Below are 27,761 nucleotides of genomic sequence, written 5' to 3'. Positions count from 1 at the left end.
ACTAGGTTTGTTTATTTAAAATCTATTATCTGTTCGTTTGTGTGTGCTCGAATGCATACATGTATCACAGTGCACACGTGGTATTCAGACTCTTATCAAGTCATTTCCTGCCTTCTACCATATGGCTCTCAGGGATAGAACTCAGTAGTAGCAATTATGTCTTAACCCTAAGAAATAGGTATCAAAATTCTCACTTTACAGATGAGGATAGCAAGACACAAGGGAACAGTCATTTTGTACACTTATAGAATTTTATAACTTGGAAGATGAAAGTGTCCTTAAATGAAGATTGTCTCTGTCCTGTCTCTCAACTCCCCAGCCCAGTTCCTTTTTTTCTCTTGGAGGAGAACTTGGATCTACAAGTGAAAGAACTACAACTTCCAGCAGTCATTACGTAATTCACACCCCGCCTTCAGGCGCTGCCTACGCAGCGCTCACACCCAGAACTACACTTCCCAATGTTCCTCGCGCAGCACGTGATGCTCTGTCCTCGGCGCGCGGAGAGCAGTTACTACAACGCTGTTCCACTTTCTTTGATCTGGTCCTAGACCCAGCCCCAGAGTTAGAATTAACTCCACCATGGAGGAGGCTGACCGAATCCTCATCCATTCCTTGCGCCAGGCGGGCACGTAAGTACGCAACCCCCAGTCGCCTCCAATTGCTCACATCCGGGACTCCAAAACCTAGGACCCCATTACCCGGGAACCTTAAAATCAAGACCTTGACACCCAAAGGCCCAAACTTAGAGGATCCGAAGCCCCCCGCCAACGCTCTAACATCACAGGTCTCCTAAATACTTTGATCTGGACATTTGGTAAATCTAGGGGACTCAGACACCTTACAAGCCTGGAACCCCAGGAACTGAGACCTGGATATGCCGGGACCCTGATCTCTAGAGGCTCTAAGACACCTGCACTCTGAGATCCAAGAAACTGATAACACAGGAGTCTGGTACTCAGAGTCTCCAGAATTCCTGAGACTGGATACTTGATCTTTGAACAATAACTGGAAACTCCCAGGGGTTATCAAAACACCAGGGAGTCACCCTAAATTCTGACAGTAGCAGCACTTGGTAACAGACACACACAAGGAATCCTCTATTTGAGGGCCCTAAAAGTCCTGGATGCCAAAATTTAGGATGCCGGATTTTTTGTTTCTATTCAGTGACCCTGACATTTGAGACGTCTGAAAACTCCAGCCTCTTTCTGTGTAGTTTCTCCAAACCCTAGTAGATCTAGGAGGCCTTGCCATGCAAAGGACACAATGTCTTGGTGCCCTGAAATATGGAGACTGTGCCACTTGGACCATTTTTGCCTTTGCAGATCCCAGAGGTTTGAAAATTTGAAGTGCAGGGCATTTTTGAGACTTTTCTGAACTCAGGTCACCTCTTCACTGAGGTCTTAGGACTAAGTAAAAGCCATAGTCACTAACATCCTGGGTCTGTTGAAGCCTAGGTTGTTCCCTACCCCGACCCGGATTCTAGAGCATTCCTTCTCTAGAAGGCTGTACTGTTTCCTAACTACTGCCCCTCAAGCCTGGTGCTTTCCTCTTTAGGGCAGTTCCTCCAGAAGTGCAGACTCTGCGAGCTTTCACCACTGAGCTGTTCGTAGAGGCTGTGGTCCGATGCCTTCGAGTGATCAATCCTGATGTGGGCTCTGGCCTTAGTCACTTGCTACCACCTGCCATGTCTGCCCGATTCCGCCTGGCCATGAGTCTGGCTCAGGCCTGCATGGTGAGTGCTCTTCTCCCAGTGTGCACACTGTCTTCCTTCCTTTTTCACAAAGTCACCAAGTTCTTCGACACTTGCCTTCTTCTCTGTTCCTCTGTATAGCTCAGCGTTCATTCATGGTTAAAGCTGCTGCCTCTGTAGCCAAATTGTGGGACTAGTTCAGACCCTACCTAGTTCTCCTCTCGCTTGCTGTGTGACCCTGACTGTTCCATGCCTGCTTCCTTTCTGGGGCCATGTTCTGGAAGACAGACTTCTAAGAGGGAAGTTATGTTTTCTACTGGGCATGAAGTGGGAAGCACCAAGGTGGTGGGGTGAGGCTTTCTCTGATATTCCCCTTCTTAGTGCTGTCTGCCTTTGGATGTTGTGGCTCATGTTAATTTCAGTGTGGGGCAGAGGACTTGGTGGTTAAGGGATACATGTAATTCTCTAGCTCAGTAGCCATGGTTTGCCAGAACAACCAGAAAGGGTCTCCAGTTCATCATTGTGTGCGCTGGTGTCTTCCTCTGTATATACCTTGCTTCTGGTATCTATTTCTGTACCTAAGCCACCTCTCTATTTTTGGCAACTCTCACTATATACGGGTGTCTTAGTCTGTGCTCTATTACTGTGAAGAGATACTATGACCATGGCAACTCTTATAAGAGAAAGCAATTAATTGGGGCTGACTTAGAGTTTTAGAAGTTTAGATCATTATCATGGCAGGGAGCATGGCAGCACACAGGCAGGTATGGTAGCTGAGAGGTCTACATCTAGATCCCAAGGCGGCAGGAAGAGAGACTCTGGTCTTGGCTGGCATGGGCTTCTGAACCCTCAAAGGCCACTCCCCAGTGACACATTTTCTCTAACAAGACTACATCTTCTAATCCTTTCAAATAGTACCATTCCCAGGTGACCAAGCGCACAAATCTATGAACCTATGAAGCTATTCTTTTTCAAACCGCCACACCAGCCCACTCCTGGAATGAATTTTCATATCAATCACAAGTCTTCGATCGCAGATATCAGATAAAAAAACATTTCCAAATAATGTAGCGTAGAAGCCAGTTGTTTTTATACTTGTGTGACCATGATCCTCGGATACAACTTCTGTTGTGACAGAATACAGAAATACTTATCCTAGTGATTTCTTTTGAGTCGTTACTCTGTGCCAGGCACTGTGGTGACATGCTGATAACTCAATCTTTGTGACAGTAGTCTGAGATGAGTACTTTTAGTATTTTTTTTTTAAAAAAAATGATTGAAAACATTTTATTTATTTAGATTTATTTTTAAAAATTTTCTGTGTATGAGTGCTTTTGCCTGCGTGTATGTGTAGGCACCATTTGTGTGTCTGATAACGATGGCTGTCAGAAAAGGGTATCACTCCCCTGAAACTGAAGTTATAGATGGTTGTGAGCCACCATGTGGATGCTGGGAACAGAACCCAGGTCCTTTGGAAGAACAGCCAGTGCTCTTGACCATAGAGCCATCTCTTCTAGCTCCTGGAATACTTTTCTTTTTACATGACAGAAGTGAAGTACAGAGAAGTATTGGCCTGAGTCACATAGTTGGTAACAGGCAGAGCTTGGGTTCTTGAGTCCAGGAAGTTTGCTTTCAGGGTCTGTACATCTTTGAACCTGTCTTGAACTTGTGACAATCCTTTCTTTCTGACTGTGTGTTTGCTGGGTTTTTTCGGTCTGTTGTTGATGATGATGGTGATGATGATGGTGATGATGATTGTGTTAGTGCTAGGGATGGAACACAGGGCCTTGCTCATGTCCAGCAAGCCCTCTGGGTCACATCCCCGTTCTGTTTATTTTGAGGCACTGCTTATATAATAGCTTGGCTTTCCTCTCAAAGTCTCTGGATATTGTCTTCCTATTGGATATTGTCAATGGCCCTTTGACTTTGTTAATTATATTTGTGTCTTTCCACATGGGTTTCTGTGTTCTCTTGTGGCCTCTGGATTTTGAGTCATAGTTCATTAGCAATGCTAAGCTTTTTTGGTTTTGTTGTTGTTTCTGTTTTCCGAGGCAGGGTTTTTCTGTGTAGCCCTGGCTGTCTTGGAACTTGCTCTGTATATACTACGCTGGCCTTGAACTCACAGATCGACCTCCTCTGCCTCCTAAGTGCTGGGATCAAAGGTCACGCACCACCACCATCAGGTAGTAGCCTCTGAGCTTTAATGTCTGTCTTTTTTTTTGGATCTTGTAATACTGTCTATGATGTCTTTGTGGCTGTCGCTGGGGCCTGGATGCCTTGAGGATGCAGGAGGAACGTGGGAGGGTGATGGCTGATGAAGGAGTCAGAGCCAGTGTGGTCGTCACAGGGCCTTCAGGGCAGGAGGTGCCCTCCCTGCTTGGCAAATGGGGGTCTGTGTTTTTATCCTCAGCATCATTATCTGCTCCTACTTGCTAACCCCTAGGACCTGGGCTATCCCTTGGAACTTGGCTATCAGAACTTCCTCTATCCCAGTGAGCCTGACCTCCGAGACCTGCTTCTCTTCTTGGCTGAACGGCTACCCACCGATGCCTCTGAGGATGCAGACCAGCCTGCAGGTATGGGATCCTGTAGGACTTGGGAAATGGACTGTGTTCCTAGGGTGATAGGGGCCTGAGAGAAGTGTCAGGAAGGGTAGGGGGCAGGGCATATCTTCCGGGGAATTGGGTGGATCAGAGGTCAGAGAACAGATGGACCCAAGGCAAGCAGCATGAGGCTAGGGACAATGTTCCCAGCTTACTCCTTGTCCCTTGCACCCTGGCTCATTGCAGTCTTCTCACATGGCTGTTCTTGGTGGGTCTCCAAATGTGCCAGGTGAGATCTAGCTTCAGGGTATTTTGGTCCCTGGATTATTTCTCCCTTAGCTCTCTTCATAGTCAGCTCCCTACCAGGTAAGTCCAAAGCATGGGGTACATGCTGCTGAAAGTGGCTCTAAACACCACCCAGCCCGGAACTATAAACTTGCTTAAAATGTTAGATTTTTTTGGTGTGACTTGGTTACACTGTTCTTGAGCATGAACTGCGTAGATGATAACATCATGCCAACATGTCAAAACGTTAACTATATCCTCAACTTTCTGTGGCTTCTGCTCTGTTATCTCAACAAGGCCTTTCTCTGGCTGTTCATTGAAACATTCCAGCCTCTCCTACCCCCCTACCCCTGCCTTTACCATCCTTCTCTCTCCTGCTTAGAATACATGGTGCTAATGGTCCTATTCTTGAAGTTTCTTTTCTGTTATCTTGCTGACCCATGGAGATGGAGACCTTCTCACTTTTTTTTTTTCCTGAGGTGGTCTTTAACCTGGTAACTGGTACCTCCCACGTAGTTAAGGCTCAGTAAGTGGTGAGTGACTGAGAATGTTAGTTGGCTCCATCTGCATCTGGAGGTGAGGGATCAGGTGCTATGGCTGGCTTCTCAGATGTGTAGCATGTTACTCCTTCCCTACCCACCCCCCTCACCCCCTCATAGGTGACTCGGCTATTTTCCTTCGGGCCATTGGGAGCCAAATCCGGGACCAGCTGGCCCTGCCCTGGGTCCCACCTCTCCTTCGAACTCCCAAGGTGCAGCGCCTCCAGGTGGGGATCCCCACCTCCGTTCCCCACCTTGCCTTCTTTGTCGTCATCTATTTGCTCAGGTTGTTGACCCCTTTTACTGGTACTTCATTCTGGAGGCACTGACTCTGCTCTCCCCACAGGGCTCAGCCCTCCAGCAGCCCTTCCACTCCAGCAGGTTGCTTCTGCCTGACATGAATTCCAGAGGAGGTGAGGCTGCAGTTATGTAGATCTAAGCGAGGAGGGGAGAGGCTTGTGTGAGCATTGGTGTGTGAGGGGAAATGGCTGACGCTGTCTCTGCCTTCAGAGCCACGGGAGTTCCAGGCCAGTCCCCTGCTGCTACCAGCTCCCACACAGGTGCCCCAGCTTCTGGGGAGGGCAGCCTCTCTCCTTGAACATCATGCCATCCAGCTCTGTCAGCATGTGAACAGGGATTGCCCAGGAGAAGAAGACCGGGTGCGCTGGGCATCCCGAGTCCCATCCCAGGTACCGTCTGTGCTCAGCTCTCCCAGAGAGGCTTCTGCTTCTGGTGGCTCCTGTTTGTATCTCCTCTGTCTGTCATCCCGCCCCCCATTCTGTCCCTCTCTTCATTGCTTCTCCTTTGTGTAAACCTGCCTGAAAGAATGGATAAATAAGAAAGGGCAGAAGCTGCAGCAGGTCCTTCCTGCCTGCTCTTCTGTTCTGAAAAATGGGGATGCGGAGTAGTGACCTTGCATGAGTCTTAGCCGGGACTGTCGGGAGTATTCCCTGTGGGGGCAGGGCCTGAGCCTTTCAGTTTGTCCGTCTCTGCATTTGTCAGTGATCCTCCTGTTGTCTGGCTCTAGGTATCTACACCATGTCCTCCTGTTACTGTCTTGTCCTGGAGTTTCCCTGCCCCTCGTTATCAAGCTTTCTGTCTCCCTGTTTGCATCTTTCTCGGTTTCACTTTTGCCTACTTCTTCCTTTTCTTTCTCTGCCTCTGTCCATGTCTTTCTCTGTCCTCTCTTCCGCCATATCTACTCTGCTGATCTCTTCTTTCCAGCTTCCTCCTGTCCACTTCTGGTTTTGTGTCTTTCTCTCTGTCCCTGCCACCCTGGTTGCCATTTGCTTACTGTTTCTCTCTCCCCGCCCACTCTTTTTTTTTGGGGGAGGGGAGGGGGAGATTTGAGAGTCTCACTACATAGCCCAAGCTGGCATCAAAATTTATAATCCCCTTGCCTCCTGAATGCTGAGACTAAAAGCTTGTGCCCCCACACCCAGATCCTGTCTCTTCTTTACGCTTACAGGAATTTTGATGTGTAAATATAGAAGGATCACTCTAGTGATGCTGATCTTCTAGTCTTTCTTTTATTCTCTTTTAACTTTCTCCCTGGGGTTTTAGAGCAAATCTCAAAGCTTGGACTATAGTTTCATGGTCGAACTTGGTTCCGTGTTCAGGATCAAATCCTAGCAAACCCAAACTGTCACATGATTTCAGCTCTGAGTACTCAGACGTGGCATTACTCACAGGAACATTTTTTTTTGTTGTTGTTGTTGTTAATGGAACCACTGTACTGTTTTTATAGTGAATGAAATGAATGATTTCTTAGCACCATTTAACACTGAGGCAGTCTCTACTGTTAACTCTTTTTTATTTATCGTCCTGTCCCCAACTCTAGACCTTTTTTTGCCTGGCACCTTTTTTTGGTGTTTCTACACCATCCACCGTTCTTTCTGTCTGTTTCTGATTTGAAAGTTTCAGGCTCACTTTTCTCTCTAGTCACTTTCTTCCCCAGGGTCAGGGGTGACTGGGTAGAGAAGTGTAGCTGTGGAGAAAGGCACCTCTCTGTCTTTGGGGACCTGCGTTGGTGGGAAGTCACGCCCCTAGGGACCAGCAGGTATGCCTTCCTATTGCCCTCTGTTCTCTCCAGGAGGATCCCCGGGCTCCACAGCAGAGACTACACAAGCAGCTGCTTGAACATCTGCGTCAAAGCTGGGGCCCACTTGGAGCCCCAACGCAAGTCCGAGACCTAGGAGAGATGCTACAGGCCTGGGGTCCTAGGGCTATGACTGGCGTGCCCAAAGGCTCCCGCTTCACCCATTCAGAGAAGTTTACCTTCCATCTGGTGGGTAGGCTAGAGTGGACAGGGCGTGTGTGGATTGCTTACTTGAGGATTGCTTTCTGTATGAACCCCATTGTTATCGACACGATCTGGTGCCTACTGAGTAGGCCCTCTTCAACTGGGACAGGGTGTCCAGAGGGCTCCCCTAGCTTCTTGAGACTTTAGTGGAGAAAGGGCAGATAGGTAGGGCTCATGTAAGAGTGGGTAGGGCTCCCAGCACAAAGCCCATCTTTCCTTGGGCTTTCCTCTGGGAAATTTGTTTCCTTTGGGAACATCTTTTCTCCTCAGGTACTCCTCTTTCTTGTGGACATTTTGGGCAGGGTGGTTATGGGGTCAGAGTAATTATAGGGTCAGGGTGGATATAGGGTCTGGATGGTCAGGTGGTTATAGGGTCATGGTGGTTGTAGGGGTAGGGTGGTCAGGGTGGTTATAGGATCATGAGGTGGTTATAGGATCATGAGGTAGTTATAGGGTCATGGTGGTTGTAGGGTCAGGGTGGTCAGGGTTAGCACCAGGGAGGTTTCCTTGTGGTCAGGCACTCTAATCTACAGTTACAGATGGTGCTTTATTCTCCTGTAGTAACAGTCTGAAAACTGTCAGTGGTTGAGTGGATATGGGTCTAGTCCTTGAGGGTGCTTTGGGGTTTTGAGGCTGGCCTGTGAAGGAATAAGACTTTCTGTGATAGCCAGGTTGCTTCTTCTACCCATAGGAGCCCCAGGTCCAGGCAGCTCAGATGGCAGATGTACCAGCTACCTCTCAAAGGCCTGAACAGGTAAGGAGAACAAGACAAACAGACACATACGTACATACACACACACACACACACACACACACACACACGCACACACAGAGTCTTCAGAGACACACATACACACACAGAGTCAGCTGGGCTATTGCCTGTCTTCTGGACTTGGTAGCTTCACCTAGACTGGCCTGTGCTTCTCAGGACACACGGGCAGCTCAAGAGCAGGAGTTAGCGTCCCTTCAGGAACAGCTGGCGAGTGTGAACCACAACATTGAAGAGGTTGAAGCTGACATGAAGACCCTAGGAATCAACCTTGTGCAGGTGAGGGGCTGGGAGAGGGACTTGGGCTGGGTCAGGTTGGAACTGGGGCCTTGAGAGGTGATCTGGCATCTAGAGGTCTGTAGATACCATAGTTGTTTATGGAGCATCCTGGAGACCTCTGGTATTCTTGAAGGCTCAGGAGAACTTGTGAGGCAAAGAAACATATTGGAGTGATGGCTTGCTAGACCTATAGATCTGTTAGAGGTGCATTTGGCATTAGTCAGGCTTTGTAGGGGGACATAGAAGCTATGGGCATCAGGGGGGCAAGGTGGGTGTGTAGGGACAGGGCCTTGCAGGGCTTCTCAGGGCTTCTGGGTCAGTACAGAGCTGGAGGTCCAGAGGCCTGTAGTGGGTAGAGGCCTTGGAGTTCTCTGTGAGGTCTTGAGCTGAGCCAGGGCCATAATGGGCTCACTGGGGTTGTAGGCTGTGTGTATGACTGGGAGCTTGGCTGTGAATGTACCAGGTGGAAACCGAGTGTCGACAAAGTGAACTCAGTGTGGCCGAGCAGGAGCAGGCCCTGCGTCTGAAGAGCAGGACGGTGGAATTGCTGCCCAATGGGGCTGCCAACCTCGCCAAGCTGCAGGTGGGCTGGGATTGGGGTTGGGCGGAGAGGGGTGGGTGGATGGATCCAGCCTGTCCTGACATAACCCTCTGACTCATCCTGCCAGCTTGTGGTGGAGAGTAGTGCCCAGAGGCTCATCCATCTAGCAAGTCAATGGGAGAAACACCGGGTCCCGCTTCTTGCTGAGTACCGCCACCTCAGAAAACTCCAGGAATGTAGGGAGGTAAGTGGCAACAGTCCTGGGCCATGACTGTAGGTGTACTGCCTTGATAGAGGTCTGTTTCTGAGCTCTGCTCACTGCCCTTGGCCTATGGGTTCCCGGTAGCTGGAATCAACTCGACGGCTGGCAGAGATCCAGGAGCTGCACCAGAATGTTCGAGCAGCTGCAGAGGATGCTCGCAGGAAGGAGGAGGTCTATAAGCAGCTGGTAAGGCCCACTCCAGGGCCCTAGGTTGTAAGGGTGGGTGTGGTGTAGGGCTTGGACTCATGTCTGCCATGTTCCTGCCTAGGTGTCAGAGCTGGAGACTCTGCCAAAAGATGTGTCCCGGCTGGCCTATACCCAGCGTATCCTGGAGATTGTGGGCAACATCCGGAAGCAGAAGGAAGAGATCACTAAAGTATGTCACTGTGGCTCTGGTGGATGGCTCATGTGGGCAGACAGGCATAGTGTAGTCACACAGGGACCTTATGCCTACTACTAGGCAGAGCTGTTCAAGGCACACTCCAACACATAATAGTCACCCCAACACAGTGACATAGGCCCTGGCTTGATGTAAGTATAGGGACATGAGTGTTATCACTGGTCAGCCACGTTGCCCAAGATGTGGACTGATAGTTACTCTGGTTTCTGCCAGATCTTGTCAGACACAAAAGAACTTCAGAAGGAAATCAACTCCCTCTCTGGGAAGCTGGACCGGACATTCGCAGTGACTGATGAGCTCGTATTCAAGGTATGGAGTAGGCTGGCCTCGGGGAGGGTGGACGTGGGGCTGGGCTGTTGCCTGCCCGTCTGCCCATGGGCCAGCTTGCCCCTCTGTGGGTCCTTTAGGTACACTGTTGCTTGGGCCTAGCTTTGCTCTGCGGAGGGTGAAGGCAAAGCAGTAGTAAAGGGTGGTCTTATAGGGGCATAGAGCATTGGAAAAGGGGACAATGGCTTTCTGATATATCTGAGGTCCCCTTTGTCTTATCAGGATGCTAAGAAGGATGATGCTGTTCGGAAAGCCTACAAATACCTAGCTGCCCTGCATGAGGTGAGGGGAGGCATGTGCGGGGGGGGGGGGGGCGCTGGCTGAAGAGGGCCAGCAGAGGTGCAAGCCTTGTATTCTTGCTATTTCTAGAATTGCAGCCAGCTCATCCAGACCATTGAGGACACAGGCACTATCATGAGAGAAGTTCGAGATCTTGAGGAGCAGGTGAGACCTGGGAATGGGAAGGGGAATGGAGACAGGCCAGGAGATAGTTTCCTTGTTCTGTGTCGTCTTTGAAACCAGACAACAAACAGCTTGAGGCTCAGCCTTAGTGCTTGCTGGGCCTGGGACCTGAAGCTAGTCAGTTATCTACTCTGAGCCCTGGCTTTTAGCTTGAAGCTCCTTATGCCTCCCAGAGCCCGCGGCAGAAGCTGTTGCTTTAGGTGGAGGGAAGGATGCACACAGAAGCCCAGCGGTGGGAAAGAACAGGCCACTGTTACGAGGATGGGAGGCGCAGGGAGGAACAGGGAGGAGCGCAGTAGAGGGGCAGCCTGCAGGGGCTAAAGATGTGTGCATCTTGTTTTCTTAGATTGAGACAGAGATGGGCAAGAAGACTTTGAGCAACCTGGAGAAGATCTGTGAGGACTACCGAGCCCTTCGCCAGGAGAATGCTGGCCTCTTGAGCCGGGTCCGAGAGGCCTAGAGCCCTGATGGATGTCTCCTAACCACAGGCAGGAATTTGGGGGTGCTGGACACAGTGCTGAAGCACTTGCACTAGCACTCTCTTCCATTTGGTATCCACTTTCTCCTGCTGGGACCTTAAACCCAGCCGTCTGCTTATCTGTTCCAAGATTTGATCAGGGTCATTGTTTAGCTCAACCACAGTTTATTGGATGGGCACTGGGGACAGGGGCCTTGGATCCCAAATAAAAGAGAAGTTCTTCTGTGAGCCACGCTTAGGCATGGATTGGGGCTTGGGGGTAGGGGACTGGGGTCAGTGGCAAGTGAGACATGGGGTACATTTTGGAGAGTCGGTGTGTATTCATGGAACTCAGAAGATACAGTGGAAGGGGTTTCATGTGTGTACATGTCTACATGTGAGATCTGACAAGCTGTGTCTGACTTGATATTTTGGAGGCATTGCTTGAGGCTGCGTGTGATCAGTTATGCCTGTGTGCTTTTCTGGGATGTAATTCTGAAGGTTCCGGTGCTGCCGCTGTGCAAGGGTCTGCACATAGACCTATGGTATGTGTGATAGTGCCCACGGTTCCAGATGCTGAGGGTGAGTGCTCTGGGATGAGTCAGTAGGACTGCAATCATGTGCGACTGCATGACTGTAACTTTGAGAGCCCACGGATGTACCAAGACAGACTCTTCGTGTTTTAGAGTTTGGGTTGAGTCCAAGGGAGAGTATTATAACTGTGTCATCTTTCTGCTTGGTAGTCACCAAGGCAGACTGTATGTATAGCTGGTTGTGAAGGCTGTTTGGCTGGAAAGCTCATTTTGGGGATAGGTTGGGGCTAGGGGCTGGGATTGGCACCCCTCTCAGCCTTAAGGCAGATGATACGATGGGGGGGGGGCAGATAGTTAGGGAGCAGAGGCCCTGAGAGGCAGAAACATCATCGCTTGGTCTCCAGAGGTATGTCCACGACTTGCCTCCTTGCCTCCACAGCCTCAGTCTCATGTTTTGGCCCCCATCCATCTTTTCTTGGTTTTGAGGTCAAGGGCAGGGGTTGGAGCACTTGCTGGGGCGTTGGCTCCTCTTCTTGCGAAACTCAAATTCGTCTACGGTCCACACGGCTCCCTTCTCGCTTTCCACTCGCACAAAGCACTTGTGCAGGCTCAGGTTGTGGCGGATGGCATTCTGTAGAAGAAGGAACAGGACCCCAGACAGGGATGGGGTGGACAGTCATCCACTGAGCTGATCAGACCTCAGTCTGAGACCAACCTGCTCCTTCCCCAACATGTGTAGCCCCAGGTTAACCACCCTTGGAGCCATCCCAGCCACCAGTGTGTCCAGAGGTACTCACCTTCCAGGTGGCAGGGTGGTTTCTGAAGTAGGCGAACATACGAGTGAACCAATGGTAGATTTCATTGAGTGTCCTCTGCCTCTCTGGAGCTTCCAGGATGGCCTGGAAGTTGGAGTCAGGTGGCATGAGGGGCACGTTCCTCGGGTTGTGGGTGAGGAGCAGCCTACTCTAGGCCCTCTGAGCTGTGGTAGCTTTGTAATTGTGGGTCAAGGGGATGGGGAGAGAATAGGGTGAGGTATGGGGTCAAGGATGGTGCTAGAGATGGGGTGGACAAAGGACTGAGTAGTTTTTAGTGTTACAGTTTGCTTTGCACTGACCTGGCTTGTAGTAATTTGGGGTTAAGGGATAGATCTGAGGTGAAGCTATCAAGAACGATCACATCTTGGGGCTCCTCACAGAGGTTTGTTAATGAGTGAATTCCACTCTTGCTGCAGTGTAGGAGGCAAGCAGCCCCTCCCAGCTTCCCCCACCACTGCCACCCCCAGCTGCTGGGCCTAGGCTGCCCTGCTTACCCATCGGATAAGGGTGGCATAGGTGAAAGGGGGCCGCATATTATGGTACTTGAAGTAGTCCATGTTGTGGAAGAACTCTGCAGAAGGTTGGCATGGATCAGACCCCATGGCCTCCTCACACCCTACCTCACCTTTGTCTTCACGGTGAATCCAAGGCCTGAAATCCTCTCATTAGCACCAAGGGTGGAGGAGGTCTATGCTTACATACAGGTACTGTTTACGGAGTACCTGTCATAAGCTGTCTCTTCTTTGCAGCATGCCCGCTAAAATAGCTCTCCTCACTTTAAGAAGGAGTCAAGTGATTTGCACATCTAAAGGCATGTATGCAGCTCAAGTGGCATAGCCAGCCTGACACCAAAGAACTGTAGTTCCTGGGAAATCCACAACCCAGGCCGGTGGGACAGGATTGGTGAGCTTGGACGAATCCACCCGATTTCCTTGAGGTGGGGCGGAAGAGAGGGTTCTTTGGAATCACTTAGCCAGGCCCTTCTCTCATGATGACCAAATGAAGTAGCAGGTGTCAAGTAGGTGAGGCCTGGCTCCATTCCCAAAAGACATGGGGCTTGAGCTATCATTTGTAATCTTTGGGGGCTTCTAGGTCTAATAAACTCAGGTGCAGTTTCCTTGCTTTGTTTGTGGGGGTGAGAGGAATGGGGGAGCTTCTTTGTACCCCCTGGTACCAGTTGGTATTAGAAGCTTGGGGTCATCAGATGGGGTAGTGACTACACTGACCTGGAAAGGTGCTGTTTCCATGGCTTCCCCAGAGGTGTCTCCGCACTGCAAACAGGCTGTCTGAAGCCTCCCGGGGACCAGACCAGGGTGGGAGAGCACTGCCTGGGGTGCTAGTGGCTACGATGCAGCAAGAGCTCTTGTCCACTGAGGCCTGAGGGGTTGGGAAGGGCGTGGTGATGGAGACATTTAAGCTGCTCATTTCATTTATCCTTTCAAACATTAGCTTGTAATTCTGTTATGAATTCAATTTGTTTTTAGACAATTTTGTACATGTATGTAATACACCACTTTTACCCTAGTTCCTCTCCCATCGCTTACCTTCTTCCTCTCTCTCCCTCTCCCTCCCCCCCCCATTCATGTCTATTCATTTTGGTTTTAAAATAATAATAATAGCTGGGCAGTGGTGGCGGACACCTTTAATCCCAGCACTTGGTTGGCAGAGGCAGGTGGATTTCTGAGTTCGAGGCCAGCCTGGTCTACAGAGTGAGTTCCTACACAGAGAAAGCCTGTCTCAAAAAACCCAATAATAATAATAATAATAATAATAATAATAATAATAATAATAGTTATTATTATTGACAGGGTCTTACTACATAGCCCTGACTGGGCTGCACCTCTCTGAGACTTACCTGCCTCAGTTTCCTGAGTGTCTCTCCATGTTTGCCTATTCATTTTCTTTTTGTCTTACTTCATTTTTGTTTCTGAGACACTCTCACTATGTATCTCTAGCTGGTCTACCTTCTATCCTTACCGTGTCTAGAGTGCTAGGATTATAAGTGTGTGCCACCTCATCTGGCTTACATGTGTGTGTGTGTGTGTGTGTGTGTGTGTGTGTGTGTGTATAAATTTTTTTCCTAGAATGGGTTTCTCTGTGTAGCCCTGGCTGTCCTGGAACTCACTCTGTAGATCAGGCTGGCCTCGAACTCACAGAGATCCACCTGCCTCTGCCTCCCAAGTGCTGGGATTAAAGACAATATGCCACTATACCAAGCTTTCCATTTTACTTAAAAAAAAAATGATGGCTTGGTTGGTTGGCTTCTTATTTAGGTGGGCTCCGACTCTGTAGTAAAGGCTAGTCTGAATTTTACTGTGTTGCACAAGATGGCCTCAAACTTGGGCAACTCTCGCTTGCTGTATAAATCTCCCAAGGGCTGAGATTACTGCCAAATCAGCTTGCAGTTTATTTTAGGTGTATGGGAGTTTTGTCTGCATTCGTGTCTGGGCACCATGCATGCCTGGTGCCTGTAGAAAGCAGAGAGTGCATTGGCCATACTGGAACTGGAGTTAGACATAGTTGTGAGCTGCTCTGTGGGTGCTGAGAACCAAACTCTGGTCCCTGAGCTATCTCTCCAGTCCCCCAACCCCATTTTATTTTAAAATTTGCATTTACTTACTTGGTTATATTTATATCTGATTTGTGTGTGTGTGTGATGTGTGTATACATGCAGGATGCTGGGATTAAAGGCCTGTGCTATCACGCACAGCATTTTGGGTAATTCTGTCTCCACCTAAGTGCACTGGAGTTATAGACTTGCAGTACTGCATCTGGTGTGGGTGCTGTCATCTAAACTCAGGTCCTTTTTTTGTCAGAGGTATTCAAGACAGTGTTTCTCTGTGTAGCTCTGGCTGTCCTGGAACTAGCTCTGTAGAGCAGGTTGGCCTCCAACTCACAGACATCCACCTGCCTCTGCCTCTGCCTCTGCCTCTCTGCCTCTCTGCCTCTCTGCCTCTCTGCCTCTCTGCCCCTCTCTGCCTCTCTGCCCCTCTCTGCCTCTCTGCCTCTCTCTGCCTCTCTGCCTCTCTGCCTCTGCCCCTGCCTCTGCCCCTGCCTCTGCCTCTGCCTCCTGAGTGCTGGGATTAAAGGCGTGCGCCACCATCACCCAGCAAAATTCAGGTCCTTATACTTGTATGGTGATCACTTTTCCCACTGAAGTTTCTCCCCAACTCTTGTTTATTTATTTGTCTTTTAGAAGAGTCAGGGTCAGCCGGGCGGTGGTGGCGCACGCCTTTAATCCCAGCACTTGGGAGGCAGAGGCAGGCGGATTTCTGGGTTCGAGAGTTCGAGGCTAGCCTGGTCTACAGAGTTCCAGGACAGCCAGGGCTACACAGAGAAACCCTGTCTCGAAAAACCAAAAAAAAAAAAAAAAAAAAAAAAAAAAAAAGAAGAGTCAGGGTCTCTCTGTATTGTTCAGGCTGGTTTTGAGCTCAAGGGTTCAAGTGACCCTCCTTCAGCCTCTCCAATAGCCAGAAGCTCAGGTGCATAGCACTGTGTCCGGTAAGGTCAATGCTCTTGAGAAGGGGACCATCCTTTAGACATTGCAGGCTGTGGCGGAACTCCATAAAGCAGCATCTTAATTAGAGTACAGGCACGAGCATGCTATGAAGCCAGAGATGCTGGGGCTGGGGGTGAGCAGGGGCTGAATTCGGATCCCCTAGCATCCAACCGTGAATTTGGGAGCATCAACTAAATCTTTCTGACCTTAGTTGTCCTCATTTGTGCATTAGAATGATAGTGGTAGCTACCTCAGTTATAGTGTAAGTTCATATCAGCCTGAGACTGGGTATGTGAAATGCATGGTCACACAGGACCCCTACAGTGTTTGATATTCTGAGTTTATCTTGAAATTTGAATGTAAGGCCTTCTATTTTCTTTTCTTTCTTTTTTTTTTTTTTGCAATGGCCCCTGTGAGTTCTGCTGCTAGTGCATTGCGGTCACTGCCCTCTGTATGTGGCTATTTACTATTGCTTTGAAAAGGCAGAATCAGGATGTTTTGGAGGTCATAAGGTCAGAGGATTTGTAAGCAGAGTAGGCGTGTCTTCAGATCTGGCATATTAATGAGGTGGGAATGGTCTGGACAGGGCAGGGCTTGCATGGGAGGACACTTGGTCCTTAAGGGCTCCTCTCTTGCCCCTCAGCAGTTGACGTCTGCTTCCTCTGGACTTGGGGTACTCACCACAGATGGAGCCTTTGCCAATGCCATCTTCCCAGCCAGGTGGGCCTGCATAGCTCCCAGCTTCTCCTTTTCCAGCTCCAGCTGTGGGGATGTACACTAAAGTGAGGCCTCCTCCTGGTCTTTCTTAGCCACACTTTTGACTGTGCTAAGGCCTTCCCTCGAAAGGTCCTCCTTCACACCTTTCTTTCCCCTCAGCCACACCCCACAGGCATTACCTGCTGCTCCAGAGACTGTACCACTTCTCTCTGGAGGAGGCACTGGGCCTTGCCCTTCTCATCCAGGAGATGATCTGCTTGGCAGTGCCTGAGCAAGGAGAAGATTCCATGTAGCTGACTATGGTGGGTCAGGCCTCTTGGCTTAGTATACCACTTAGGGACAGCCTAGACCCTTTGGGAGATTTCCCTATGCTCAGTGTCCCCCTACCCCCACCCTCTGGAAAAAGTGTTAGGGATGACATTAGAAAGGAGGTAATAGAGAATGGCATTTCAGGTAGCACGCACAGCCTATGCAAAGGCCTGGCCATGCAGGACATGCATCATTGCCAAGAGTTAGGGATGATTAGCAAACTACAGATGGGGAGGGATGGCAGATAGAAAGCAGAGGGGAAAGAGCTCTGGTCATCTAGAGGAACAGACATTTGAGGATTAGTTAGGGGAAGCGGGTCAAAGCAGTTAGGCATGTGGGTTCTGGAACCTGGCTACCTGTATTCAGATTCAAGATCCATCACTCTGTGTGAGCTTGACTGACCTTAATTTTTTGTGGCCTTAGATCCTTTTGTGTGGAAAATGAAGGTAACTATCAGCATATAGCTTTCTTATCATGTCTCTTCATACATGGGAGGTAACCTGGGCCTAGAGACCAGTAACTTGCCGAGGATCACAGAGACAGGGAAGGATGGAGTGCCCACCTTTACAAGTCTTAACCACCCGCTGAGAGGATGGTGAGTTGAGGCATGCAGCCCAGACCTTTGCTCAGACCGCAGAACTCCGTGGGGAGGGTCAGGCTACTCACTTAAGAAACTCTTCTGGCTCCTCAAAGACCTTCTCACAGCCAGGCCACTTGCAGACTCCATTTGCTAGCAGCGGGTAGGATCCTTGTGGTGCAGTCAAAAGGTTGCTGGGGGTGGGAGAGTATGGGATGTCAGCAGAGGGGTAGCAGAAGGTGGGGGGGTTGCCAGCCCTGCCAAGTCACCTGTCTTTCCTGGGTGTACCCGAGCGTGGAAAGGTGCAAAGTAGAGCTGGCTCCCTGGCCACCCATTCCAGACTGGCCACATTGATCCCTGTGGGTAGAGACAGGGTACTTCTGGAGCTGTAGGCCAGACTCTATAGCTTGTCCCAGAAGGCCCCTCCCCTTCCTGAGCCTTGAAGACTCTGTCTCATAGGACTCTGCTGTTCCCCACAGTCTGATGTAGCAGCCTAAAGATGGCCCGTTGGTAAGTGATGGCATTTTGACTAGTGATAGCAATTTGTGATTTTTTTTTTTTTTTACATTCTATGTCTTCAAGGTTCTAAGGCTGACATTTTTTTGGAGGTTGGAGTTTCCATGACTCTTAAGACCCTTCTAGACCTCCATAGGGCTGTAATTCAGAAAAGTTTCCATTGTATATGTTTAAAGATTGGAGAACTTGGAGATACTATGACGGTATTACCAGGTGGCAGGCCAGGCCGGGCTTTGAGAGAAAAGACCCCAGTGGCAGCAGCAGGCGGTGGGAGGCTGATCATGGCTGGGTTGTCCAGTGGGCGCACTTGTAGCACAGGGGTCTGGGCATGGGCATCCACAGTGGAGACCTGATGAACACATATGGACTGAGGCTCAGCCGGGCTTGGGGGTCTGCTCCACAGCTGTTCTGCTTTTCCCTCCTCCCAGCCTGTTCCGATTCCATACCTGATGCATGAAGTGTGGTCTGTCCTGGAGAAGTGCCTGCAGGTGGGGTGAGGGACCTAGTCGGGCCCCAGAGGGTGCCACCATGACTAGGGGTACCGTAGGCAGCTGGAGGGAGAAGGGAGATACCATGAGATGCCATGTTCACAGTTCTGTGTCTCATTCATCAGCTTTTCACTAAAGTTTCACACGGTAGGAACTATGGACATATCCAGTTCACATATGTGGAATCTGAGGCTCATGGAGACTGACTTCATCAAGGTCAAACAGTTACAAGGGGTAGTGCTGGCCCTAACACTGTTACCTTACCTTCTTGGGCCCCAGCTTCTTGTCACAGTGGGATGAAGAAACATGGCTATGCCCCTGGGATCATAATAAGGTCTCCTATCAGGACAAGGATTAGGAGCCGTGGGGAAAGCCTCGAATCTCTGAAGCCTGGAGAGTGGGGATTTTCTCGGCCCTGCAGTATCTGCATAAGTCAGACTTGCCTGGGACCCATAAACCACTTCCTGTGCCCCAGCCAGCCCCCCCCTCCTGCCACATGCTACAGTAAAGGTCGACACCTATAGGCCCAAGTACCCCACCCTGCTTGCCCCATTCTGGGCCCCGGGCCTCACCTGCAGCTGTGATGGTGGCAGGGGGTTCAAGGAAGAAGAGGTGTGGGCCCCACTTCGCAGGTCCCGGCCTTGGAAGGGTCCCCCAGGACCCCTGGTCCCTAGGAGTTCTGAGCCCTTAGGTGTAGTCTTCCAGCTTGGCAAGACTCCCGGGGATGAGCCAAGGGCCACAGAAGGAGCCATAGGCTTGGCTGGCCTGGGGTTGGGCATTGGGTTCTTGTCAGAGGCAGGCTGCAGGGACAACAGTGGAGTGGAGTGACATGCATTCCAGGGGTGGTGTTAGACAGTCAACCACTTGAAGCATTACAGATAGCCTCTGGTCAGAGTAGGTGTTGCCTGGGATCTGTCCCAAAGGGCCCCATAACTATACCTCTGGTCTGTCTTACAAACATATACGCTACCCTGATAGCAGGGACATAGATGTATATATCCCACACATGACATATCCAGCACCTCCCTTGCTTACATACACAGCAAATGTGTGGCAGTGGGAGTTAGTTTGTGTGACGTCAGCCCTCCAGTGGCCCCTGCATTCTGCACAGGCCACACAGTCTTTGCTGATTCTGCTGGGGCTTGTCTTGGACTCTCTTCCCATCATTTTATTTCAGTGACTTGGGCATGGCCTCCAAAGTTTCAGCTGGATGCCACGAGTGGGAAGGCTCCAGGGAACTGTACTAGTAGGAAGTCTACCGCCATAGTGAGGCGAGTGGTGCTGCTGCTACCAACCTGGATAACGGCAGAGGAGCTGCTGAGACGCGGCTGTCTTCCAAGTCTCGTTTGAAGGCAGAGTCAGAAGTTGCCGGAAGCTTGGATGGAGGAGATGAGAGAAAGGGTCAAGATGACGTCTAGGTTTTTGGCATAAGCAGCTATGGTAGCGGGCATTACTGGAGATGGAGGGTAGAGGACAGGGGAGCAGACTTTGCAGTGATAGTCAGATGTGGCTTGATGCAAAGGTAAGCAGGAGATGCACGGTGGACTTGCAGGTAGATAGCTGAATTCAGCACTGCAGAGCTCAGGGCCACAGCATGGGTCTATCTTCTCTAAGCTTTTGTCTGGTATGGAGTTGGCATGACAGGTGCCAGAAAAAAAGAGGGACAGGGTTTCTTGATCCAGGGTCCTTGGGAGCTCCTCAAACTAGCCACAATTTCTGCCCTTCAAGCTTGTAATTCCTTTGCCACCTCTTCTTCCCTTAGCCATAATGCAGTCTTCTGATTTCCTTCTCAAAGCCCTACACGGTGACCCAGGTCCCTGTGCTGAGCCCCAGTACCTTACAGTCTCTTAAGAGAGTGGCTTTCGTTTTTCAGGATCCTATAGTTCCAGTCAGAGAGGGAACCAGATCTTGAACTGACTATAGAATTCTACCCTCATTTTAATTAAGAGGATAGCCAGGTTCAGAATTCTATAGTCTTCTCATAGCCTGGGCTCTCCTTTTCTTTTTAGATAGGGTCTCATGTAGCCTGGGCTAGCCTGGAACTCACGGTATACCCAGGCTGTCTCTGAACTCCTTGTTTCTGCCTTCTGAGTACTGGGATTACAAGCCACAATTTCAGGCTGATCCTGCCTCATCTTTCTCTAGGAAGTATATATATATATATCTACATTTCCCCTGCTCTGTGTATGTGTGCATTTGAATATGCCATTCTCTGTTCTACTATACTACATGAGTTGGGTATATAGCTTCTGAAAACAGCCTGGGGAAACATGGAAGAGTTTTGGAAGGCAATTGCATCTTCTTTGCTATCATGTCGGGCTCATCAGAGCTGAGGGAGATTCATATGAGAACCTAGGTAGTAAGACTAGTGTGTCATGGGTTAAAACAGCATGAAAAGAAGAGTCTGGATCTGTGGAGGCTGAGACTGGCTTCCTAGAACCGTGATGCGATGAGCTGAAAGACTGAAGGCAGACAGCCATGAGGTGATGCTTCTCCAAGAAAGAACAGCAAAGGAAAGCATCAGAAATGAAGAGGTCAGGACTTACAGGAGGAACCAACCCTGCTGACATCTTCATCTTGGTCTTATAGACTCCAGAATTATAACATGATAATTCTATGCTATGTAACTCACCCAGTTTGTGATACTTCATTACAGTAGCCCAGGCAAATGTGTATCAAGTTTGGTGAGTAGAATTTTCCACTATACTGGCTTAGCCCACATGGCTGGACCATGGTCACTTTTGAAGCGCTCTGTATATTTGTTCAGAACTTATAAGAAATCTCTTTCTTAAATACATCTGGTGTGACTGTGTGAAGCATCAGTACATTCTCAGAAAGGGGACCTGAATTGGATATGGTCTGTCTAGTGGTACTAGGGACCTGGAGGGCTGGGCTGGCCAGCCAGCTTCCTGCACTGTCTGTTGGGGCGTTCCTTTTTGACTATTTCTTAGAAGCTGTATGGAGGTTGTTTCTGGGACATAGAATATGTTTTCCTATCGGGGTCTACATCTGGGCCCTGTTGTCACAACCCCAACTTGGCCAGATTTTTCTGCCATTGACGTCATGGCGGCCGGATGCATTGGGCTTCATCGGCAACACGGAGGAAGAGAAGGGGGCAGATAACCCACCCCACAGGTTTCGTTCCGAGAAGTGGCTAGTCTATCCTGTAGCCGGATAGGCCCAGGTAGGGTGAGGTGGGTGCTAGCGGATGTGGTAGGTGACGTCCATGTGGCTACCATGCGAAACCCAAGTTCTATAGATTTTCTGTCTTGGATGTCAGAGGGGCCCAAGGTTGGATGCTTGGTGAGTATTAGGCAGGCCTCATAGATATTGAGACCCCTTTGAGTCTTCAAATGCTGTAGTAACAGAAACTCAGAACTGTAGGATATCATTTCTGTGGGGCCAACGGATTTCAGAATCTCAAGAACACAGACTCTGTAGGGTGCATGGATCTACCTTCTCACTATGTGGATCAATGTTCCAGAGCCCAAAGAAGTGGGTACCACCTAAGGCCAGGAAGCTTAAAAACTCCATAAGGCCTCTTGCTGGGTCTGGAATGCCTGCATGTTCTCCTCAGCCTCCCTCCTGCACTCCATTAAGGCAGAGGATTGGAAAACCCTCTACTGTCCTGATCTGGGGCCAGGCTTTGCCCTCCTGGGACAAAGGGGTCTTTGTGTCCATCTTTGAGCCCAGTTTGCCCTTCTAGACTGGGGAGGGAAGAAGGATGGAGGAAGGCCGGGGTCTTTTTGTCCTCTTTTCTAATTTGGGACAGTAACAGGAGCCATCTTGCAAAGTTAGTGCATACAAAATGGTGAGCAAATGTCAGTGACTGATAAATAAATGGCCACTTACATATGGCTCCAGACCCGCTCTCCTGGGACAACTTTCCCCAAATCATAAGATTCTTCCAGATATGGGGACAAGAGGAAGACATTTGACCTGGCCCTCGTGGAAAGAGCACACCACCAGGCTTTTAGGAAGGCCCCCATAATGGTGGTCCGAAGGAACCCAGAGGGCTCATACCTAACTGATATTTCTCCATCGTTACTAGTATTCTTTGGTCAGCTAGGGCTTCTGACTCATGGGGCCCAGAACCTCACACAGGCCAGAGCTTGTGCGGCTTGGCCCCATGCCATGATTATGGAGTGTCCTGTGTAAATCTGAATCCAACTCGTGAGAAGGTACAGAGGGAATGGCACCTCAGGTCTCCTGTTAACTGCCTCCTGGGTACTGAGAGGTAAACTGAGGCCTGCAATGGAGGATGGACAGAGCCAAGGTCCAACTGAGAATTCTGAGGTCTGATCTTGGGTTTAATCCTAACACAACATCTCTGTGAGGCCTTGGAGGGGCCTTCCTGCTCATCTGTGAGCCCAGTTTGCCCTTCTAGACTGGGGAGGGAAGAGAATGGCATGGAGGAAGGCTGGAATCTTTCTGTCCTGTGTCTGGGGCAAATCTTATGGATATCTTATGGATATATATGTATATATCCATATGTATGTATGTATGTATGTATGTATGTATGTAATATACTATATATACATACACACACATATGTGTGTGTGTGTGTGTGTGTGTGTGTGAATACAGGTATAGAAGAGATACAGATAGAGATGCAGAGAGAGACATGAGATGGAATAGGAATAAAGCACAGAGAGAGACAATGTGAGCAGTTTAGAGGAATAGTGATAGAGAAATAATGAACAAAAGAGTGAACGAGACATAGGACAGAGAGAGAGGGAGATGGAGAGGGAGAGAGAGAAGATTGATCCAAATAATCCCTGGCTTCTGACTGGAGGACTAATACTGCTAGGTGTCAGAGACACTCATGGTTGGTATTGAATTGATTTGCAAAGTAACATCAGAAGAATAGTGTGGGCTTTGTACAGGAATAAACACTGAGAAGATCAGAGTAGAAAGCCTTGGCAGAGACTTATGCACAGAGGGAATGGAATTTGTGATGAACACATTTCAACATGAGGAACAGTGCAGGACAGATTACCAAACGATTCTCAGACAGTTAGGGGAAAATAAAGTGACTGGGTAGAATGATAGCCCACTTTCCCACCAATACCTCTCTGCCCACTTGAAATGTCACTGTCATCAGATGCTCTAGAGTAATTTCCAGATCCATTAAAGAGATACATTTTAATGTCTATCATTGTTGTGTTCGGCTTTGTGCTAAGCATCTATCATGATTAATAGATATAATCCCCAGAAAGACCCTCTGAGGTAGGTACTGTTATAATCATCACAGTACATACGAGGAAATGGAGGTACAGAGAGGCTAAGTGCCTGGTTAAAATTCACACAGATGACTTGAAGTGAGGCTAGGTTGTTCCAGACAGTCTGGCTCCCGTACCCACACTTTTGACCTCTACAGTAAATGGAAAAAATGAAGCCATAGAGGAGACTGGAAGCCAACATGGGGTGAAAAGTTATCTCATTTTCAAGTGCAAAAGACTTAAAACACAAAACCATAGACAGAAACCACACCAGAAAAGAGTAATCTGAATACATAAAAGACACGTGCATTACAAAGCACAATAAATGGGAAAAAGCAAGTGATAGCCAGGTGTGGTGCCGTATGTCTCTTATCCTAGCCTTCGGGAGACAGAGGCAGATGGATGAACCTTTGTGAGTTTGAGGTCAGCCTGGTCTACACAGGGAGTTTTAGGCCAGCCAGGGCTATAGAGTGAGACCTTGTCTCAAAACACCCTCCCCCCAGCACACAAATAGAGCTGGAGAGATGTCTCCATGGGTAAGAGCACTGGCTGCTCTTCTAGAGGAGGTAGCTTCTCATTTTCAAGTGGCAAAAGACTTAAAACACAAAACCATGGAAAGAAGCCACACAAGCGCCAGCACCCACATAACCATCTGTAACTCCAGTCCCATGGGATCCCACACCATCTTCTGGCCTCTGTGGGCAGGCACACACATATGGTGCACATGTAGGGGAAACATGCATGCCCATAAACTAAGTAAATGAATACAATTAAAATACACATACACACAAATGATGAATTTCAGGGAAATGTGTGCCATATACACATAGCCAATAGAAAGTTATCTTTTCCAAATTAAAGCTATTGACAATTTTGAAAAAGCCTGAGCACTGTAGTAGGACAAAGAACCTGATCATGGAACTCGAGCCCACAGAGCACAAGTGGCCAGTGGTCATTAAAATGAGCCAAAATGTAAAATTTAACAGTGTCATTTTTCTTACGATGGGGAAGGATTACAAATGGTAACACACACCTAAAATCAGCATGAATAGAAACATCAGAAAAGAAGACAATGTTTTGGAAAAGCAGTTTGACGAGAGAACAAAACCCATTCAGAGGCACACCTCTTCTTCCCCAGCTGCTCTCCTTTTCAGGATCTAGGCAGTCAGGTGTGGATTTTTGGAATCAGAAGAAACCCAAATGTTCCACCATCAGCACTTAATTCAGGCAATCAAAATTCATGGCAGGCATAAAATATCACATGTTCATTTTTTTTAGTATGCTACAAAAATGGTATTGCTTGAATAAAGCAGAAACAAACCCAATATACAGCATGATTCTAATTCGTTTAAAAATACTAACAGCAGACAGTGAGAACTTACCATATACAAGGCATAGTGCAGAGACCAGCTCACTCTAGTCCTGAACTGCCTGCTCTCCTTGGACATGGATTCTGGTCACAGTTTTACAGTCCTTTGCTAAACTGTGATTGACCGAGAGTGTTCTCTTATGTGACACAAGCAGTTCAGTTAAATGCTAAGACTGACCAGACAGCTCACAATCGTCCTAAGACACACAGAACTGATGCCCATTCCTGGAAAATAGAGCTCTTAAGCCATTATTATTAAGTGCCAGTGGTGTACAAATCTCTGTGCTGGATACCGGGTAGAAAGGCAGCTGAAGGAAGGTGAGCCAAGAGTCAGAGAGGTGGAGGAAAGAAATAGAACGTGGGTGACCAGTCTGGAAGAGACAGACAGGAATATAGCCAGAGCCTGGGAAAGACAGACAGAGGCTGGGCACCAAAGGGAGAAAGACAGAGACAGGCAAAGAAGCAGAGTGAGGCAGGAGAAGAAATGGTGGACAGCAGAGGGAAAAGAAACAAGAGATGCAGTTCTAGTTTCTAGTTCTAGCTGGACAACATTTTGAGTTGTCCAAAGCTCCAGCATTCATGGAGACCAACAGTTGATAGACAACGTTAAAAAAATCCTGTCTATCTGTGTATCAAACAATCAATGTACTTCGTTTTGCCCCTGTCTAAGGACCCACTGCTCCACCTCTCTGGCATTCAGGATGAGTGTTATTATTTTTAAAAGTCCTTACCTGGAGTGGCCGGGCGTTTCCAGCTGTACTGGAGGGCTCCTGACACCCCCTACTTCCCCAACAGTTTGTCCAGCAGAGCTGTGTCTGGTGGGGGAGAGCAGGGACACTCACCTTGGTGAAGTGGACTGATAGAGAGGGATCAGCCTGGCTTGTGGGAAACTGCCACATTATCAAAAACAACTTTGCTTTTATACCGAGAAGAAAAACCACGGCGTGGAAGCCGCAGACCTCTCTCTTCTAATAATCCAATTTTTTTTTTTTTTTTGTGAGTGTGTGTGCTGATAATCGCAGGGTGGGGGGGTTCTTGTTTTTTTTTTTCTTCTTTGCTCTCTCGCTTTGTTTATTCTTTTCTTATGAGACTTAAACGGAAATTTTGAAATTTTGGGTTTTTTCTTTGCCCTTTACAAGTCATCTGAAAATATGATTTCTTCCCCTCACCACAGAGGTAAAAGGTATCAATGAGATAACAGGGCTCATGAGAAACCACAATTGCTTAAACAAAAGTGTGTAGAGTCAGAAAAAAAAAAAACTGAGGGAAAATAAGTCAAATCACAAAGGCATCCCGGGGCAGGTAGAGAAGGTAGAGACACCGTTCTGTGCGTGAGAGGTTTGGGGATCGCTGGGGTGAACAGAGGAAGGGATCTGAAGCCTGCCATGTGACTGGGAAGCAACAAAGGGTGAGATGGGATAGTGCTTGATCTTCAGAGGCCTCATTCCGCTCCAAGCCTCAGTGTTTCCTTAGGGAGCGTTAGTATGACCACCACCGTTTATGTTGCCGAGGCATGGGAGACCTGGACATTCCTGGAGCCTTTCTTCCCATAGAAGTCAAGAGGCATGGAAGGCAATTCATGGAGAAAAAAGTGGGTTGTACTCCCCCCACAAATTCACAGAATCAAAGAGTCTCAGAATTGCTGGCTCCCAGAATCTGTTGAGAGTCTTTGAGGGAGGAGGAAAGTATCTCCACATCATGTTTCTGCTTGAGCACCCTGATCCAGCAGCCACCCACCTGGGAACGGCCCTAACGGCTGCTAATGAAGCCACTATCACTAAGAAGGGCTAGGGAGGAAAGGCTGGCCCTGCAGCTCAGTGCCAGAGTGCTTGCTTAACATGCACAAGGCTCGGGGTTATTAAAAAAAATACACAAAGCAGCCCAGGGTCCCTGTCCTGTCAGGAACAATATAACCATATCCCGATGATTCTAAACTTTGCAACATTCTACTCTGAAAAGCCCCAGTTTCACACACCAGTAATCCCAGCACCCCAGAAACCGAGGCAGAAGAATCAAGAGTTTAAGGCTGCTTGGGGCTATATAGCCAGATTCTGTGTTAAAAAAAAAAACCCACAAACAACAGAAGGAAAGAAAAGCTCCAGTTTGCAAAGGTTTAGGATTCTAAACAGCCATCATAATTTTGGCAGCCAACATTTATCTAGAATTTTCTACATCTCAGACAGAGCCGAACACTTCTCTTAAACAGTTGTGTTCAGTTCTCACCCTTTGAGGTCCATCTCATCATGACTGTATTGCTATTAGACCGATGGGCAAAATGGAGGTGCAGCTTATTCATGATCACAAAGTTGAAAAATAGGGGTCCGTAGCACTGGGCTCTGAAGTGATCAGTTTTCCTGAAGCCAACAGTGTCAGGTTCTAATTTCTAGGATTCGGTGGCAGGGAAGTTTTAGGACTTGGAGACTCTTCTGAAGCTTGATGTTTGTGAGGTTTTAAGGTTTGTATTCAAGATTTGGCAGGTGCATTTCCTCGATTTGGCACCAACCTGCTCCCTGTAACCACTGCTTAACATAGAGCGGCCTCCACAGATTTTTCCTGACAAGGCAAGGCTAAGGCTTCCAGCCTTTGGTGTCCTGGCATCCTGCAGAGCTAAGAGTTCCAGGTATCCAGCTGCATGTCCACCGCAACCTCTTGACAAGACTGGCTTCAGGCCTGAGGAAGAGAAAGTAGAAATAAGTTTTTATTCACATGATGCTAACCTAGTGGACAATACCCACACTCCTTTGCTCTTTCCCTCATTTGCCACTTTTTTTTCCTTCTCCCTATCCTCTGAGCCTTCCCCCCAAAAGAGAGTGGCTTTCTTCATCTTAACTCACCTTTTTGGAAAAGAGAAGACTAGAAC

At 48.7% G+C, this 27,761-nt stretch overlaps 2 protein-coding genes across 7 annotated transcripts; one reads left to right on the top strand and one right to left on the bottom strand.

Moving 5' to 3' along the window:
* Positions 1-447: 447 nt before the first annotated feature.
* Ccdc22 (coiled-coil domain containing 22) lies at positions 448-11,105 on the top strand. Its single transcript, XM_028770781.1, has 17 exons — positions 448-629; positions 1,555-1,732; positions 4,134-4,266; positions 5,178-5,284; positions 5,404-5,470; positions 5,568-5,746; positions 7,150-7,344; positions 8,051-8,113; positions 8,288-8,407; positions 8,871-8,990; positions 9,076-9,192; positions 9,295-9,396; positions 9,479-9,586; positions 9,824-9,919; positions 10,160-10,219; positions 10,307-10,381; positions 10,746-11,105. The coding sequence occupies exons 1-17, from the start codon at positions 580-582 to the stop codon at positions 10,857-10,859; spliced, it is 1,884 nt and encodes a 627-aa protein (XP_028626614.1). The 5' UTR covers positions 448-579; the 3' UTR covers positions 10,860-11,105.
* Foxp3 (forkhead box P3) lies at positions 11,026-27,761 on the bottom strand. Of its 6 annotated transcripts, XM_028770784.1 has the most exons (15): positions 27,736-27,761; positions 27,125-27,571; positions 19,606-19,685; positions 18,883-19,110; positions 18,575-18,628; positions 18,269-18,373; positions 18,033-18,171; positions 17,576-17,663; positions 17,396-17,500; positions 16,600-16,687; positions 16,385-16,465; positions 13,431-13,581; positions 12,699-12,775; positions 12,187-12,288; positions 11,026-12,020 (listed from the first exon to the last, which is right to left on the bottom strand). In XM_028770784.1, the coding sequence occupies exons 4-15, from the start codon at positions 19,087-19,089 to the stop codon at positions 11,877-11,879; spliced, it is 1,341 nt and encodes a 446-aa protein (XP_028626617.1). In that variant the 5' UTR covers positions 19,090-19,110; positions 19,606-19,685; positions 27,125-27,571; positions 27,736-27,761; the 3' UTR covers positions 11,026-11,876. The 6 variants fall into 6 exon arrangements, with proteins under 6 accessions (XP_028626617.1, XP_028626615.1, XP_028626616.1 ...); XM_028770782.1 differs by lacking the exons at positions 27,125-27,571; positions 27,736-27,761 and adding an exon at positions 25,633-25,856; XM_028770783.1 differs by lacking the exons at positions 27,125-27,571; positions 27,736-27,761 and adding an exon at positions 25,744-25,856.

The sequence above is a fragment of the Grammomys surdaster genome, unplaced genomic scaffold (genome assembly GCF_004785775.1).
Source record: "Grammomys surdaster isolate TR1022 unplaced genomic scaffold, NIH_TR_1.0 204, whole genome shotgun sequence".
NCBI classification, from domain to species: Eukaryota; Metazoa; Chordata; class Mammalia; order Rodentia; family Muridae; genus Grammomys; species Grammomys surdaster.
The sequence above is the reverse complement of the archived record's forward strand: the minus strand, read 5'-3'. Positions and strand labels throughout refer to the sequence as shown.

Excerpts from the sequence above, each read along its gene's own strand:
- Ccdc22 (XM_028770781.1), top strand. The coding sequence starts at position 580 with ATGGAGGAGGCTGACCGAATCCTCATCCATTCCTTGCGCCAGGCGGGC. Across the intron at positions 630-1,554 it reads TCCTTGCGCCAGGCGGGCAC|GGCAGTTCCTCCAGAAGTGC; the intron begins GTAAGTACGCAA and ends TTTCCTCTTTAG. Across the intron at positions 8,991-9,075 it reads CCAACCTCGCCAAGCTGCAG|CTTGTGGTGGAGAGTAGTGC; the intron begins GTGGGCTGGGAT and ends TCATCCTGCCAG.
- Foxp3 (XM_028770784.1), bottom strand. The coding sequence starts at position 19,089 with ATGCCCAACCCCAGGCCAGCCAAGCCTATGGCTCCTTCTGTGGCCCTT. Across the intron at positions 18,374-18,574 it reads AGAAGCTGGGGCCCAAGAAG|CTGCCTACGGTACCCCTAGT; the intron begins GTAAGGTAACAG and ends TTCTCCCTCCAG. Across the intron at positions 12,289-12,698 it reads ATGCCACCCTTATCCGATGG|GCCATCCTGGAAGCTCCAGA; the intron begins GTAAGCAGGGCA and ends TCCAACTTCCAG.